This window comes from Quercus lobata, chromosome 12, assembly GCF_001633185.2.
Source record: "Quercus lobata isolate SW786 chromosome 12, ValleyOak3.0 Primary Assembly, whole genome shotgun sequence".
NCBI classification, from domain to species: domain Eukaryota; kingdom Viridiplantae; phylum Streptophyta; class Magnoliopsida; order Fagales; family Fagaceae; genus Quercus; species Quercus lobata.
The window spans coordinates 42,297,750-42,312,476 of NC_044915.1; the positions used below are offsets into that span (position 1 = coordinate 42,297,750).

At 35.0% G+C, this 14,727-nt stretch overlaps 2 protein-coding genes across 6 annotated transcripts; both read right to left on the bottom strand.

Annotated features, from left to right (window-relative positions):
* Positions 1-2,071: 2,071 nt before the first annotated feature.
* LOC115971262 (probable aldo-keto reductase 1) lies at positions 2,072-7,616 on the bottom strand. Its single transcript, XM_031091063.1, has 8 exons — positions 7,105-7,616; positions 6,441-6,511; positions 6,137-6,304; positions 5,794-5,997; positions 5,187-5,359; positions 4,583-4,679; positions 4,288-4,441; positions 2,072-2,399 (listed from the first exon to the last, which is right to left on the bottom strand). Exons 1-8 carry the CDS (start codon positions 7,178-7,180, stop codon positions 2,197-2,199), a joined length of 1,146 nt encoding a protein of 381 aa, XP_030946923.1. The 5' UTR covers positions 7,181-7,616; the 3' UTR covers positions 2,072-2,196.
* A 1,375-nt stretch (positions 7,617-8,991) lies between these two features.
* On the bottom strand, positions 8,992-14,448 carry LOC115971263 (probable aldo-keto reductase 1). 5 transcript variants are annotated; one of them, XM_031091067.1, is made up of 8 exons: positions 14,014-14,448; positions 13,461-13,576; positions 13,178-13,345; positions 12,830-13,033; positions 12,222-12,394; positions 11,631-11,727; positions 11,333-11,486; positions 8,992-9,417 (listed from the first exon to the last, which is right to left on the bottom strand). In XM_031091067.1, the coding sequence occupies exons 2-8, from the start codon at positions 13,515-13,517 to the stop codon at positions 9,215-9,217; spliced, it is 1,056 nt and encodes a 351-aa protein (XP_030946927.1). In that variant the 5' UTR covers positions 13,518-13,576; positions 14,014-14,448; the 3' UTR covers positions 8,992-9,214. The 5 variants fall into 5 exon arrangements, with proteins under 5 accessions (XP_030946927.1, XP_030946926.1, XP_030946925.1 ...); XM_031091066.1 differs by having other exon boundaries at positions 13,461-13,579; positions 13,913-14,448; XM_031091065.1 differs by having other exon boundaries at positions 13,913-14,447.
* Positions 14,449-14,727: the final 279 nt, after the last annotated feature.

Sequence of the window (14,727 nt, forward strand, 5' to 3'; positions counted from 1 at the left end):
TTACTATTCGGTCTGTATGGGAACAAGGGACTGCACACACCCATAAATTAGTCATGTTCTTTAAGAGCCCACCACCCACGTTAAAAAAGAAGAAAGAGATTAAAATGCAAAAAGAAGAAAGAGCTTAAAATGCAATTCGCAGAGTTCAACAACATAATCTTTTTTTTTAGAGAGTTTCAATTCGCTTTTGATAATATTTCTTTATCATCAAACTAAGACACCAATTGATTTTTGGTGTAGGCGGAAATTGAATCACAGATCTCTTCTTCAACCATCAGAGACTTTACCAGTTGAGTTGACTGAAACCTACTATTAACAGTATTGCTTGATTGCATAATTCATTTCCTTCGGTAACTATTACTAATAGCATTTCAACCACATATTATAAAAACATAACAAACTAAAACAAGACCCACAGTTCTGAAAATGGCATCCCAGGAAACCTCTTTGCCAAATACCATAGAGTAGTCCTCCCGTAGACTTTACGAACCCATGCAACTTTAACCCAAAACAAAGCTTCTCTTTCCTACTTCCACTTCTTTCAATTAAAATCAAGGTGTTGGGCATTGTTAAAAGCTCACCTGACCTTCAAGGGTCATACTGTTAAGATCAGTTTAGTAACTTTAGTTTGATTGCTGGCAGTCCTTCGTTTTTAAAGTATTTTATTGCAGTCTTGAAAAAGCAGCAATGATCAATTTATATCTTGCAAGTTAATTCTCAGGGATGCCAATTTAAGTACAAGAATAACATCTACTGGCAACTTATATTTCAGATTAAAAACTACTAAATGAAACAAGAAGAAATTTTGGCTACAAGGAAGCATTCTGATAAAAGTTGGCAAAAGTACATTTATATCTAAAAAAATATATTGAATTTAAGAAGTTGTACATAAGCAAATAAGTTAACGAGCTAATAGAAAAAAGTGAATACAAATGCATTTTTATCCATTAACCACACATCTAAAACTATTTTCTCCATATAAAAATGAGGCAACTAGACAGCTACAAACAAGAAGCTGCATAAATAAGTGAGAAAGATTAAATAGAATCAGAATCCATGTTAGGATGGAAATTAAGAAAACCAAAAATTAGCAATGCAATTGCAAAACAGATATTTAAAAGAAGGCTCAACAAGCATATATAGCATTCTGCAGAGGATCGTAGGAGCTACTTATCTATTGATCCATGTTCGAACCACTTCCTTCGTTTGCAGAGTTCGGACCTTTTGATTCAAAGGGACTCGTCCATGTTCTCCCTGGTGCTAGCTATCTGTACGGACATTGCTCTTATTCTTTTTGTTTTCTATTTTGAGAGAAATAGAGAGATTAGGGGTTTTGGGCTGGGCCTATAAGCTGAAGCCCGAATGTTTTAGGTCCACTAGCTTCGTGAAGTATTGGGACTTGGGAATTTGGTGAAGATTAATTAAATTATGAAAGTGACCGAGAATTTCAAACCAAAGGACAATTAATCCGAAGAGAGAGCTATATGATTAAGTGACAAGGAACATTAGCGTGTATTTAGTATTTACTTAATGGCTAATTTTTGTTTTACACTCTCAAATGTGAAAATGTTTCATACAATGTTCATGCTTTCATGCATGTGTCCACATTACATAATGTGAAAAAGTGTGAAAACGGTTGGATTAAACAATCAAAACCTTTACTTAACTAAACTAAACTTTTGAGCCTTCATTGTATCCCAATTTTGTGAACTACTCTCTTATTAGATCAATTTCAAATTTCAATGGTAGTGGTAGTGAAGTCAATTAAGGAAGTAATAGAAAATATTATTTTGATAAAATAAAATAATGTCTATCTGTCCAATTTTTTTTTTTTTTTTAGAAAATTTAAACCTATAACGTCCGTTTCTGATAATAACTCTTTATTATCCAACCTAATGAACTTAAATTTCATAATTACCATTTTTCCTTGGGAAAATCTGATGCTAGTAGCTTGGAGGTCAAGATTTGCTAACAAAAAAGCTTGGAGATAAAGATTAAATACCATAAAGTATTTCAAATAGTTTACCAAATACAGTTTCAACTGCATTCCTAAAAGTATCATTACTCAAAACACACCATTAATCTCCTTCCTCGAAGTAGTTTTATAATTATAAGAACATTATGCCAGTCAAGCTCAACCAAATAAAGCAAAAGTCAAGAATTATTATTAGTAATTTAGAAGCCTAACTGATTAAATCATGAGTCTTGTTCTGATGCATTGTCACTCTTTGAAGGTGTGTTTACAAACCTCCAAGAGGACAATTCTATCCCTGCATGGATTCTAGCTCCAGCCACCTCATTGATGGCCACAGCATCTGTAATCTCTTTCAAGTCCTCTGCAGTGAGCTTCACTTTCAAGGAGCCAACATTATCATCTACATGCTTAACCTTGGTTGTCCCTGAATGTTTGCAGAAAAGGCAAGTGAAATGTACAATAGAAAGTTTGTGAAGCATGAAAAAGTAAGGTCTAGCCATAGGGCAGTGAATATGCTAGTACTTATTTTCCACAAAACATTACAGAATGATACTAACTAAATAATGAAATGTAACAATGAAAATTTTAGGAAAGCTTACAATGTTGATCCCTATGAAAAGAGTACCAAAGGATGAGTTAAAAGACAAATAGAAATGAAGAGCATCAATTTTGTAAACTCTTTAAGCATTTGTGTTCAATTAATAGTTTATATTTGTACCAAGGAATATAATTATTTAACAAACCTCAAACTTCAAAAACAAAAACTTTCGGGAACCTCAAGTGTAACGCAGAAAAAAAAAAAATCCTTTAAATGCTTAAGTTGCTTTTCACAATTGAGCTTTCCTACTATGATGAAAGGTGACCCATCATTAGTTCTGAGAGGACTCATGCTCTAGTAGCTACTTTAAGATTGACAAATTCCTCTAATGCACCGTGACAAGGGGGAGAAAGAAGAGAAAACTAATCATTTATTACCGTCAGCTTATCAATTGTCTGCTATTTCATTAGATTCTCTCTTGAACAAAACACCAATTGCAGACCAGCAATTGCCATATAGCAAGTCTACTGCAAGATGTTTGGATCAAAGTAACAAGAAACGGACAGTGTACAAACACTTGAGATGCGCATAAATAACAACTACAAAAATGATGACATCCAATTGCCTTTGGAAGAATATCCAACCTTATTTCAGATGTCTGCAAGCAACATCAGGGTTGAGATATGTTCAGATTTCTAGTGTTGACTAATTCCGTGCCAAATTTTTTTATTGTAATATGCAAATATTCCTTGTATTGTATTTCATTGAGTTGTATTTGCATTGGAGACAAGAGGATCAGAAGCATCCAATGTCAGGTGAATTTTGAGCAAACTTGGAAATTTCAGAAATCAGTTCAAGTCAGATTCGTACGCTCGTCTCTTGCCCATAACTTGGTCAAGCGAGTTTGCACCTAAGAGGAATTTGTTGCTTTTGTTCTAGGCTGTTCCCCATCCAATTACCCTCTTTAGTCTCTTATAAATCCACAAAATCACACCCTAATGATAAGAAGATAGAAGGAGAACTACCCATTCCCCTGGAGAGAAAACCATAGTAACCACTATACCTTCACCCTCTCCAAATTGTCATACAGTATGAAAGGAGATTAAACCAAATACTCCCAATTACCCTTGTGAGGTATTGATTAAAGTGATTGTCCCTGGAAATTAGTGGCCTTAAATTATCCATTAGCTTGGATTTGTGATTGACATCTCAACCTGCAAAATTGATACTAGGAAGAGAAAGAGCTGACGCAGCCAGTTGCTAGTAGGAGTGAGAAGCTCAAATACAAGTTCATCAATAGACTAGGAGGATTTGTAAATTTTGAGTGTATTGTATCACAACTAGCTTTTCTAGTGGATTCTTTTGCTAGGCTAGGCCCCAAAGAGTTTTCTCCCCGCTACGGGTTTTTTTCTCTATAAACACATCTTGTGCTTGGGTGTCTGTTTGGGATTTTCTATTCTTTGTGATTATCCAAGCAATATATAATTGGCTAACCATTGAATCGGACTTAATTGATTAGTCAATTAAAATTTGGTAGAAAGCCAATTTAGGGATCAAAACCATTAATCCATTAATTGGGTAGATTTTTCAAGATATATAGCCTTTGGCATGCAAATTTATACCATTGCCATTGCAAACTCCAAATGACTTCTATTAAATTTTCACTGGATTTAAGAAATACTGGCTTCTTTGGGAAGTACAAAGATGAACTTGTTGATGGAAACTTGATATAAAACATTTAATTGGCTCATGCATTAGTGCACCATAAACTTACCAGGGATTGGGATCACGTCATCACCTTGGTGGAGAAGCCACGAGAGAGTCAGTTGAGCGGAGGTGCAGCCAAACTTAGAAGCCAACTTCACAACTCGCTCATATAGTACTTTGTTCTTGTCTAGATTTTCCCCCGTGAACCTTGGATGTGTAGACTTAAATAACAGCATGCATTCCAAACAAATCAGAAAGATCAATAATGTAATTCACAAAAAAGATTAATTCCTATTAAAATGCTTTGTCTACATCTCACTGTCTAATTTGCAACAGAATTATAGTCAAATCCAAGTTCATACCATTAAACCCACTGCTGGCACACTCTCAATAGCTGCCCTCCCTGCAAAAAAACCACGGCCAAGAGGGCCGTAAGCCACTATCCCGATTCCAAGTTCCCTGATTTAATGACAAGAATATATTAGATAGGTTAGTAAACATAGTTCTTAAAAATTTGAAATCCCATCGACAATATTTATGAATACAACAACGATTCCGTCCACTAGCTGTAACACAAGTATACAAAGGAATTCAGCCATCTCAATCCTTGAGAAAGAAGGGGCTAAACTCTATTAGACATCCAGAATAAACCTTAAATCTCAATGGAGAATGATAGTAAAAATGAACTAGTAAGCCAACCCCAGTAGTAAGGAAGATAGGGCTTAATGGGTTGACTACTGGAAGAAATAGTGTAATGATAACTTTTTACCCTTGATTATGAAAGCAAAAGTGGCTAGAAGGGCTGAATTGCTTCATATTTTGTCCTAACAACACTTAACCTGGAGTTTGGACCCTTTATCTGTTTCCTTACATTAAGGAAAACACCTTGGGATTCCATTTAAATAAGACTCAACACAGATTTTTATTATTGTCAAATATAGAACATGGAATCCTCTTATGAATGACCTGCAAAGGGGGACTATCTCTTCTTCGATATCACGAGTCCACAAAGACCACTCCATCTGTAATGCGGTAATGGGGTGAACTGCATGAGCCCTCCGAATTGTATCTGGGCTAGCTTCAGATAACCCAATATACTTTATCTTCCCCTCTTCAACCAACTTCTTAAGCTCTTCCATCTACCATACCAATAATATGAAGAATTAAAGCAAGATCATTAAGTGAAATTCATGTAACAAACCACACAAGATCTATTTCCCAAAAAGGATGTCATCTGTTGCTCCATTTTGGAAGTAAAATAATATTTGATCTAAAAATAATTTTTTAAAACATTTAACAAAGATTCTAAAAATTAGTGTTTGAAGAGGTGAAGATTGAGTGAATATCTGAAATATAGTAACATCTATATAGAACACTAAAATCTTCTTTAAAATATGGATTCTTGGAATAGAAGGGTAAACAGTAACATGAATTTGCAGCTCAATTTTGTTATTAAACCAAAACCTAACAAAAATCACTTCGATCATTGTGATAAGGTAAACAGAAACTGTTACTTTAAGAGTACTAGTATACTACAAACTGAAAAGGTAAATGAGTGAAGCTAGCTACATACAGTGTCCTCAATTGGAACCAACTTGTCAATCCGATGCTGATAATAAAGATCAACGTAGTCCACGCCAAGTCGTTTAAGACTAGCCTCACAACACCTCCTTACATATTCTGGGCGGCCACAAACTTCCATACCATCAGCTTCCATTTTAAGAAGACCAAATTTGGTGGCAAGCTGGATTTTATCCCTAGGCAACTGCCTCAAAGCCTGAAATGTTTCTGATTTTCTTATAATCAACATCTCACATTGAAATTGCACTCAATTATGTAAATGTGCGCCACACATAACTTACTTCACTCAAAAGCCTTATAAATAGAAATACTTGAAACAATTACAGTTGATATACCTTTCCAATCATGATTTCATTAGCATTGGCTCCATAAATATCTGCTGTGTCAAAGAAAGTGATTCCCTTACTGAAAGCATGCTTTATGACTGAAATTCCTTCTTCATCAGACAGGGGATCACTATATGCCCCAGTTAGCCCAGCACACCCAAATCCCAACTTTGAAACCTAATCACCCAAAATTCATAACCCAAAATATATATATATATATATATATATATATATATATTGTAATTCATGTTAAACCCAACTGTAATAGAATGAAAACTGAACAAGTTTTAAGAAATGAATCAGACCCATTTACCTCTAAACCCCGGTTTCCAAGTTTGACTCTTGGAATCTGAATTTCAGCGTGAGACATGGCTCTGAGAAGAACTGGAAATTTGTGTTACTGTCCTTATTCTTTCGTTTTTTAGTGTGTATTTGCAAAAAGATTTTTCAAACTTATTTTACTATTAACTTATTTTTACTACTATTTATGTATTATTTTAGTTAATTTTTTGTTTTATCTATAATATTTTTAACAAAAACTCAATAAAAAATTTTCAACCCCAACAAAATAAACAGATTGACTCAAGCACTTTTCATAAAAATTTGTGTAACTGTCCTCATGTCCAGTAAGTCAGTGAACCTGCTAGTACCATCAGATAAACGGTGTTGATAAAATTAATCTACAAGTGTGTCTCACATCTCATGACAGCACAACATGTTCGTGCATGTGATGCCAAACAATAACAAGTAACCTAATTAAACTAGAAAACAAACATCAATGCCATGCAATTGCAAACCCCATTTCCACATTCGGACATATCTTCTCCAAGCAACAATTTTGAAAAACTTTCCTCAATCATCTCAATCTCTATCATCCCAAAAACCCAAAATCAGACTATTTGACAATATCATTTTAACATTTGTGTCTCTGTGGTTGTATGTGTCTCACTGTGAAGGAGACTGGAGAGAGTTAAAACCTGATATTTCTGAACCTTGTTTCTCTAAATTCCTACCACCATCCAAGTGGGGTTTCTCTTTCATCTTCATTACCATTAGAACTAGTGCAGTCTGGTACCTTCAGCTTTCTGAATAGGCCAACCCAATGAAGGTGGTGAAGATGACTCAGTGCTACTGTGACTCTGTTCCTCTTCCTCGTGCCCTGTCATCTCAGATGTCAAAAAAATATCAGAGCTTGAACTGCTCTCAAGGTGGTTTCTTCAATCAAAGCCGCAAATGTTTCAATCTCAACCCCATTTGTTTGCACCGTTCATTTTTATCTTCAATGCCTTCCTTCTTTTCAATCAAAACCTCCATTGCAGCTCTCCCTTCTTCAAGAAAACCAGGTGAATCACATCAAAATAGAGTCGTTCACCACCATGCCATTGTACTGAAGCTGAGAGTAATGAGAGGGCAAAAGGAGCCGTCTAATAAGAGATTTTTAAAAATACGATGTCCGTGAGAAATGTTTAAATACTGAAGTTTAAGCATCTCTTCTTTTTTTTCTTCTTTTTCTTTTTGAGATAATGTTTAAGCAACTTTAACAAACGGGCCTAGTTCTTTTTTTATTTTTAATGCGTGTTGGATGTGGGTAATATCCGTACACTACCCGAAAAATTCACGTCTTTGCCCAGATCCGACCGGATTATCTTTATCTATTACATATCAGATAGTACCCAAAATTTTCAGGTCGGGCCAAATACCCATTACCCATTGGATTTGGCCATCCTAGGAGGCTTGGACTCTCATATTTTCATTCTTAAGTTCAAATGTATTATATCAAGAAACTTATTACACTTGACTTTTTAAAAAATTGTGTTTTCATTGACTTTACATGGAGAATCCATGACAAACTTTTAATCTAATATCAAAATGGACTAGATTGAATTGAGTGGACTGAATTAGACCATAATTGACTAAATGAACCGAAATATTATGCTGATGTAATTCAACAAGGGTGTAATAACAATAAATATTATGCCTTAACTTTTAGATATTACTAGTCAAATTTATCATTCTCTTAAGGAGATTATTATGATAATCAAAATTTATCATATAGTTATAAATGATATTGCTCAAATAATTAATAGTACTCTCAACTCAAACTTTTATTTTTTTTTCATTTTTAAGTAAGTATACTAATCTTGCTCAAAAAAAAAAAGTAAGTATGCTAAAGTGGATCCAATTAAACTGGACCAAAGTGGACTGAATTTGACAAAATAGACTGAAGTGGGCCCAATTAGACCAAAATAGACTGAATTAAACAAAATGAACCAAATTGGAGCAAAATAGACCGAAATAAACTGAAGTTGATAGAAATAGGCCGAATCGGAGTGAATTCCATACCATAATTAGTAAACATAACTCAAAAAATTAATAATAATTAAAATTTAGAGTGTAGTTTGCATTTTACATACCCCCTCACTCTAGCTTTGTTCTCATTGCACTATTGCTGAATGAGGGGACCAGACAATGTGTTATGTTGTACTTGTACGTGTTCAAACTTGGGGAGTTTTTTTTTTTTTTTTTCTTTTTTCTTTTAGCAGCTAGCTGCAAGCACACTTCAAGTGCTTTTACTAATTGAGTATAACTAAGATTATGATTTTTTTTTTCCTCTCTTTGGTCCATTTAAGGCCTTTTATATATATATATATATATATATAATTCAATAGTTGAGGGAGAAGAAATGGGGGATTTAACTCTAGATATCTCTGTTGGAAACACTAAAAAGTGACAACTAGTAATAATAATAATTGAGTTGTTAAATGTATTTTAAATTTTATTTTAAGTCCTCAAGACAATCGTTGACACAATTTATTTAATTCAAAATAGGCAGACCTAATGAACTTAAACTTCATAAATACCATTTTTCCTTGGGAAAATCTGATGCTAGCTTGGAGGTAAAGATTTGCTAACAAAAAAGCTTGGAGATAAAGATTAAATACCATAAATTATTTCAAATAGTTTACCAAATACAGTTTCAACTGCATTCCTGCAAGTATCATAACTCAAAACACACCATTAATCTCTTTCCTCAAAGTAGTTTTATAATTATAAGAACAATAAGCCAGTCAAGCGCAACCGAATAAATCATGAGTCTTGTTCTGATGCATTGTTACTCTTTGAAGGTGTGTTTACAAACCTCCAAGAGTACAATTCTATCCCTGCATGGATTCTAGCACCAGCCACCTCATTGATGGCCACAGCATCTGTAATCTCTTTCAAGTCCTCTGCAGTGAACTTCACTTTCAAGGAGCCAACATTATCATCTACATGCTTAATCTTGGTTGTCCCTGAATGTTTGCAGAAAAGGCAAGTGAAATGTAGAATAGAAAGTTTGTGAAGCATGGAAAAGTAAGGTCTAGCCATAGGGCTGTGAATATGCTAGTACTTATTTTCCACAAAACATTACAGAATGATACTAACAAAACAATGAAATGTAACAATGAAAATTTTAGGAAAGCTTACAATGTTGATCCCTATGAAAAGAGTACCAAAGGATGAGTTACAGACAAATGGAAATGAAGTGCATCAATTTTGTAAACTCTTTAAGCATTTGTGTTCAATTAATAGTTTATATTTATACCAAGGAATATGATTATTTAAAAAACCTCAAACTTCAAAAACAAAAACTTTAAGGAACCTCAAGTGTAACGCAGGAAAAATATCCTTTGAATGCTTAGGTTGCTTTTCACAATTCAGCTTTCCTACTATGATGAAAGGTTGACCCATCATTAGTTCCAAGAGGACTCATGCTCTAATAGCTACTTTGAGATTGACAAATTCCTTTAATGCACCGTGACAAGGAGGAGAAAGAAGAGAAAACTAATCATTTATTACCGTCAGCTTATCAATTTTCTGCAATTTCATTAGATTCTCTCTTGAACAAAACACCAATTGCGGACCAGCAATTGCCATATAGCAAGTCTACTGCAAGATGTTTGGATCAAAGTAACAAGAAATAGACAGTGTATAAACACTTGAGATGTGCATAAATAACAACTACAAAAATGATGACATCCAATTGCCTTTAGAAGAATATCCAACCTTATTTCAGATGTCTGCAAGTAACGTCAGGATTGAGATATTTTTGGATTTCTAGTGTTGGCTAATTCCATGCCAAATTTTTTCATTGTAATATGCAAATATTCCTTGTATTGTATTTCATTGAGTTGTATTTGCATTGGAGACAAGAGGTTCAGAAGCATCCCATGTCAGGCGAATTTTGAGCAAACTTGGAAATTTCAGAAATCAGTTCAAGTCAGATACTTTCGCTCATCGCTTGCCCATACCTTGGTCAAGCAAATTTGCACCTAAAAGGAGTTTGTTGCTTTTGTTCTAGGTTGTTCCCCATCCAATTACCCCTCTTTTGCCTCTTATAAACCCACAAAATCACTCCCTAAATGATAAGAAGATAGAAGGAGAGCTACCCATTCCACTAGAGAGAAAACCATAGTAACCTCTATACCTTCACCCTCTCCAAATTGTCATACAGTATGAGAGGAGATTAAACCAACACTCCCAATTACCCTTGTGAGGTATTGATTGAAGTGATTGGTGCTGGAAATTACAAAGATCATCCCAAAAATGCTTCAAGTGGCCTTCAAGTATCCATTAGCTTGGATTTGCGATTGACATCTCAACTTGCAGAATTGATACTAGGAAGAGAAAGAGTTGACGCAGCCAGTTGCTAGTAGAAGCAAGGAGCTCAAATACAAGTACATCAATAGACTAGGAGGGTTTGTAACTTGCAAGTGTATTGTATCACATCTTTTCTAGTGGATTCTTTTGCTAGGCTAGGCCCTGAAGAGTTTTTTCCCCACCATGGGTTTTTCTCTCTGTAAACACATCTTGTCTTTGGGAGTGTGTTTGGGATTTTCTATTCTTTGTGATTATCCAAGCAATATATAATTGGCTAACCATTGAATCGGACTTAATTGATTAGTCAATTAAAATTTGGTAGAAGGCCGATTTAGAGCTCAAAACCATTAATCCATCAATTGGGTAGATTTTTCAAGATATATATCTTTTGGCATGCAAATTTATATCATTGCCATTGCAAACTCCAAATGAATTCTATTAAATTTTCACTGGATTTAAGAAATACTGGCTTCTTTGGGAAGTACAAAGATGAAGTTGTTGATGGGAACTTGATATAAAACATTTAAACATATAACTGGTCCATGCACTAGTGCCCCATAAACTTACCAGGGATTGGGATCACGTCATCACCTTGGTGGAGAAGCCATGAGAGAGACAGTTGAGCAGAGGTGCAGCCATACTTAGAAGCCAACTTCACAACTCGCTCATATAGTACTTTGTTCTTGTCTAGATTTTCGCCCGTGAACCTTGGATGTGTAGACTTAAATAACAGCATGCATTCCAAACAAATCAGAAAGATCAATAATGAAATTCACAAAAAAAAAGATTAATTCCTGTTAAAATGCTTTGTCTACATCTCACTGTCTAATTTGCAACAGAATTCTGGTCAAATCCAAGTTCATACCATTAAACCTACTGCTGGCCCACTCTCAATAGCTGTCCTCCCTCCAAAAAAACCATGGCCAAGAGGGCTGTAAGCCACTATCCCAATTCCAAGTTCCCTGATTTAATTACAAGAATATATTAGATAGGTTAGTAAACAAAGTTCTTAAAAATCTGAAATCCCATTGACAATATTTATGAATACAACAAAGATTCCTTCCACTAGCTGAAACATCAGTATACAAAGGAATTCAGCCATCTCAATCCTTGAGAAAGAGAAAGAGGGGGCTAAACTTTATTAGACATCCAGAATAAATAAACCTTATATCTCGATGGAGAATGACAGTAAAAATGAACTCTTAAGCCAACCCCAGTAGTAATGAAGATAGGGCTTAATGGGTTGACTACTGGGAGAAAAAGTGTAATGATAACTTTTTACCCTTGATTATAAAAGTAGAAGTGGCTAGAAGGGCTGAATTGCTTCATATTTTGCACTAACAACACTAACCTGGGGTTTGGACCTTTTATCTGTTTCCTTACTGTAAGGAAAACACCCTGGGATTCCATTTAAATAAGACTCAACACAGATTTTCATTATTGTCAAATATAGAACCTGCAAAGGGGGACTATCTCTTCTTCAATATCACGGGTCCACAGAGACCACTCCATCTGTAATGCAGTAATGGGGTGAACTGCATGAGCCCTCCGAATTGTATCTGGGCTAGCTTCAGATAACCCAATATACTTTATCTTCCCCTCTTCAACCAACTTCTTAAGCTCTTCCATCTACCATACCAATAATATGAAGAATTAAAAGCAAGATCATTAAGTGAAATTCATGTAACAAACCACACAAGATCTATTTCCCAAAAAGGATGTCATCTGTTGCTCCATTTTGGAAGTAAAATAATATTTGATCCAAAAAAATTTCTTAAAACATTCAATAAAGATTCTAAAAATTAGTGTTTGAAGAGGTGAAGATTGAGTGAATATCTGAAATATAGTAACATCTATATAGAACACTAAAATCTTCTTTAAAATATGGATTCTTGGAATAGAAGGGTAAACAGTAACATGAATTTGCAGCTCAATTTTGTTATTAAACCAAAACCTAACAAAAATCATTTTGATCATTGTGATAAGGTAAACAGAAACTGTTACTCTTAAGAGTACTAGTATACTACAAACTGAAAAAGTAAATGAGTGAAGCTAGCTACATACAGTGTCCTCAATTGGAACCAACTTGTCAATCCGATGCTGATAATATAGATCAATGCAGTCCACGCCAAGTCGTTTAAGACTAGCCTCACAACAACTCCTTACATATTCTGGGCGGCCACAAACTTCCATACCATCAGCTTCCACTTTAAGAAGACCAAATTTGGTGGCAAGCTGGATTTTATCCCTCGGCAACTGCCTCAAAGCCTGAAATGTTTCTGATTTTCTTATAACCAACATCTCACATTGACATTGCACTCAATTATGCAAATGTGCTTAAAAACCAAAGAAAACACACTTCACTCAAAAGCCTTATAATAGAAATACTTGAAATAATTACAGTTGGTATACCTTTCCAACCATGATTTCATTAGCATTGGCTCCATAAACATTTGCTGTGTCAAAGAAAGTGATTCCCTTACTGAAAGCATGCTTTATGACTGAAATTCCTTCTTCATCAGACAGGGGATCACTATATCCCCCAGTTAGCCCAGCACACCCAAATCCCAACCTTGAAACCTAATCACCCAAAATTCACAAACCAAAAAAAAATGTAATTCAAGTTAAACCCAAGTACCCAACTGTAATAGAATGAAAACTGAACAAGTTTAAGAAATGAATTAGACCCATTTACCTCTAAACCCTGGTTTCCAAGTTTGACTCTTGGAACCTGAATTTCAGCGTGAGACATAGCTCTGTGAAGTGCTGGGAATTTGTGTTACTGTCCTCATGTCCAGTAAGTCAGTGACCCTGCTAGTACCATCAGATAAACTGTGTTGATAAAATGAATCTACAAGTGTGTCACACATCTCATGACAGCACAACGTGTTCATGCATGTGATGCCAAACAATAACAAGCCACCTAATTAAACTAGGAAACAAACAACAATGCCATGCAAACCCCATTTCCACAACAGGACATATCTTCTCCAAGCAACAATTTCGAAAACCTTTCCTTCATCATCTCAATCTCTATCATCCCAAAAACCCAAAATCAGACTATTTGACAATATCATTTTAACATTTGTGTTTCTGTGGTTGTATGTGTCTCACTGTGAAGGAGAGAGAGAGAGAGAGAGTTAAAACTTGATATTGCTGAACCTTGTTTCTCTAAATTCCTACCACCATCCAAGTGGGGTTTCTCTTTCATCTTCATTACCATTAGAACTAGTGGTGCAGTCTGGTACCTTCAGCTTTCTGAATAGGCCAGCCCAATGAAGGTGGTGAAGATGACTCAGAGCTACTGTGACTCTGTTCCTCTTCCTCATGCCCTGTAATCTCAGATGTCAAAAAAATATCACAGCTTGAACTGCTATCAAGGCCCTCTTCTTCAATCAAAGCCGCAAATGTTTCAATCTCAACCCCATTTTGGTTGCACCGTTCATTTTTATCTTCAATGCCTTCCTTCCTTTCAATCAAAACCTCCATTGCAGCTCTCCCTTCTTCAAGAAAACCAGGTGAATCACATCAAAATAGAGCCGTTGTACTGAAGCTGAGAGTGAGAGGGCGAAAGCCTGAAACTAGTTCGGTAGTTCTTTTTTATTTTTAATGCGGGTCGGATGTGGGTAATATCCGTACACTATCCGAAAAATTCAAGTCTTTGCCCAAATCCGACCCCATTATCTTTATCTATTTATATATCAGACAGTCCCAAAATTTTCAGGTCGGGCCAAATACTCATTTGGTGTGTTTGGATAACATGATTTGGGCATTTGAAATGGATGATTAAAATCCAAATATTTTATCTGGGAAATTTAAAAAATGTCAAGGATTTGGATTTAAAAAATCCACCAAAAATTTTAAACCTTCAAAATACTTGGATTTGAAATAATTTTTAAAATCAATGGAGTTGAAATCAAGACATTTTAAATCTATTAATTTAAAATTCAAATCTAAATCAA

What these genes read in the sequence shown, in the direction of transcription:
- LOC115971262 (XM_031091063.1), bottom strand. Translation starts at nt 7,180, where the DNA reads ATGGTAATGAAGATGAAAGAGAAACCCCACTTGGATGGTGGTAGGAAT. An exon ending in TGGTTCCAATTGAGGACACT is followed by an intron (nt 5,360 to 5,793) that starts GTATGTAGCTAG and finishes TTGGTATGGTAG; the next exon opens with ATGGAAGAGCTTAAGAAGTT. An exon ending in GAGATAGTCCCCCTTTGCAG is followed by an intron (nt 4,680 to 5,186) that starts GTCATTCATAAG and finishes TCATTAAATCAG; the next exon opens with GGAACTTGGAATCGGGATAG.
- LOC115971263 (XM_031091067.1), bottom strand. Translation starts at nt 13,517, where the DNA reads ATGTCTCACGCTGAAATTCAGGTTCCAAGAGTCAAACTTGGAAACCAG. An exon ending in GGCCAGCAGTAGGTTTAATG is followed by an intron (nt 11,487 to 11,630) that starts GTATGAACTTGG and finishes CTGTTATTTAAG; the next exon opens with TCTACACATCCAAGGTTCAC. An exon ending in TGACGTGATCCCAATCCCTG is followed by an intron (nt 9,418 to 11,332) that starts GTAAGTTTATGG and finishes GCAAACATTCAG; the next exon opens with GGACAACCAAGATTAAGCAT.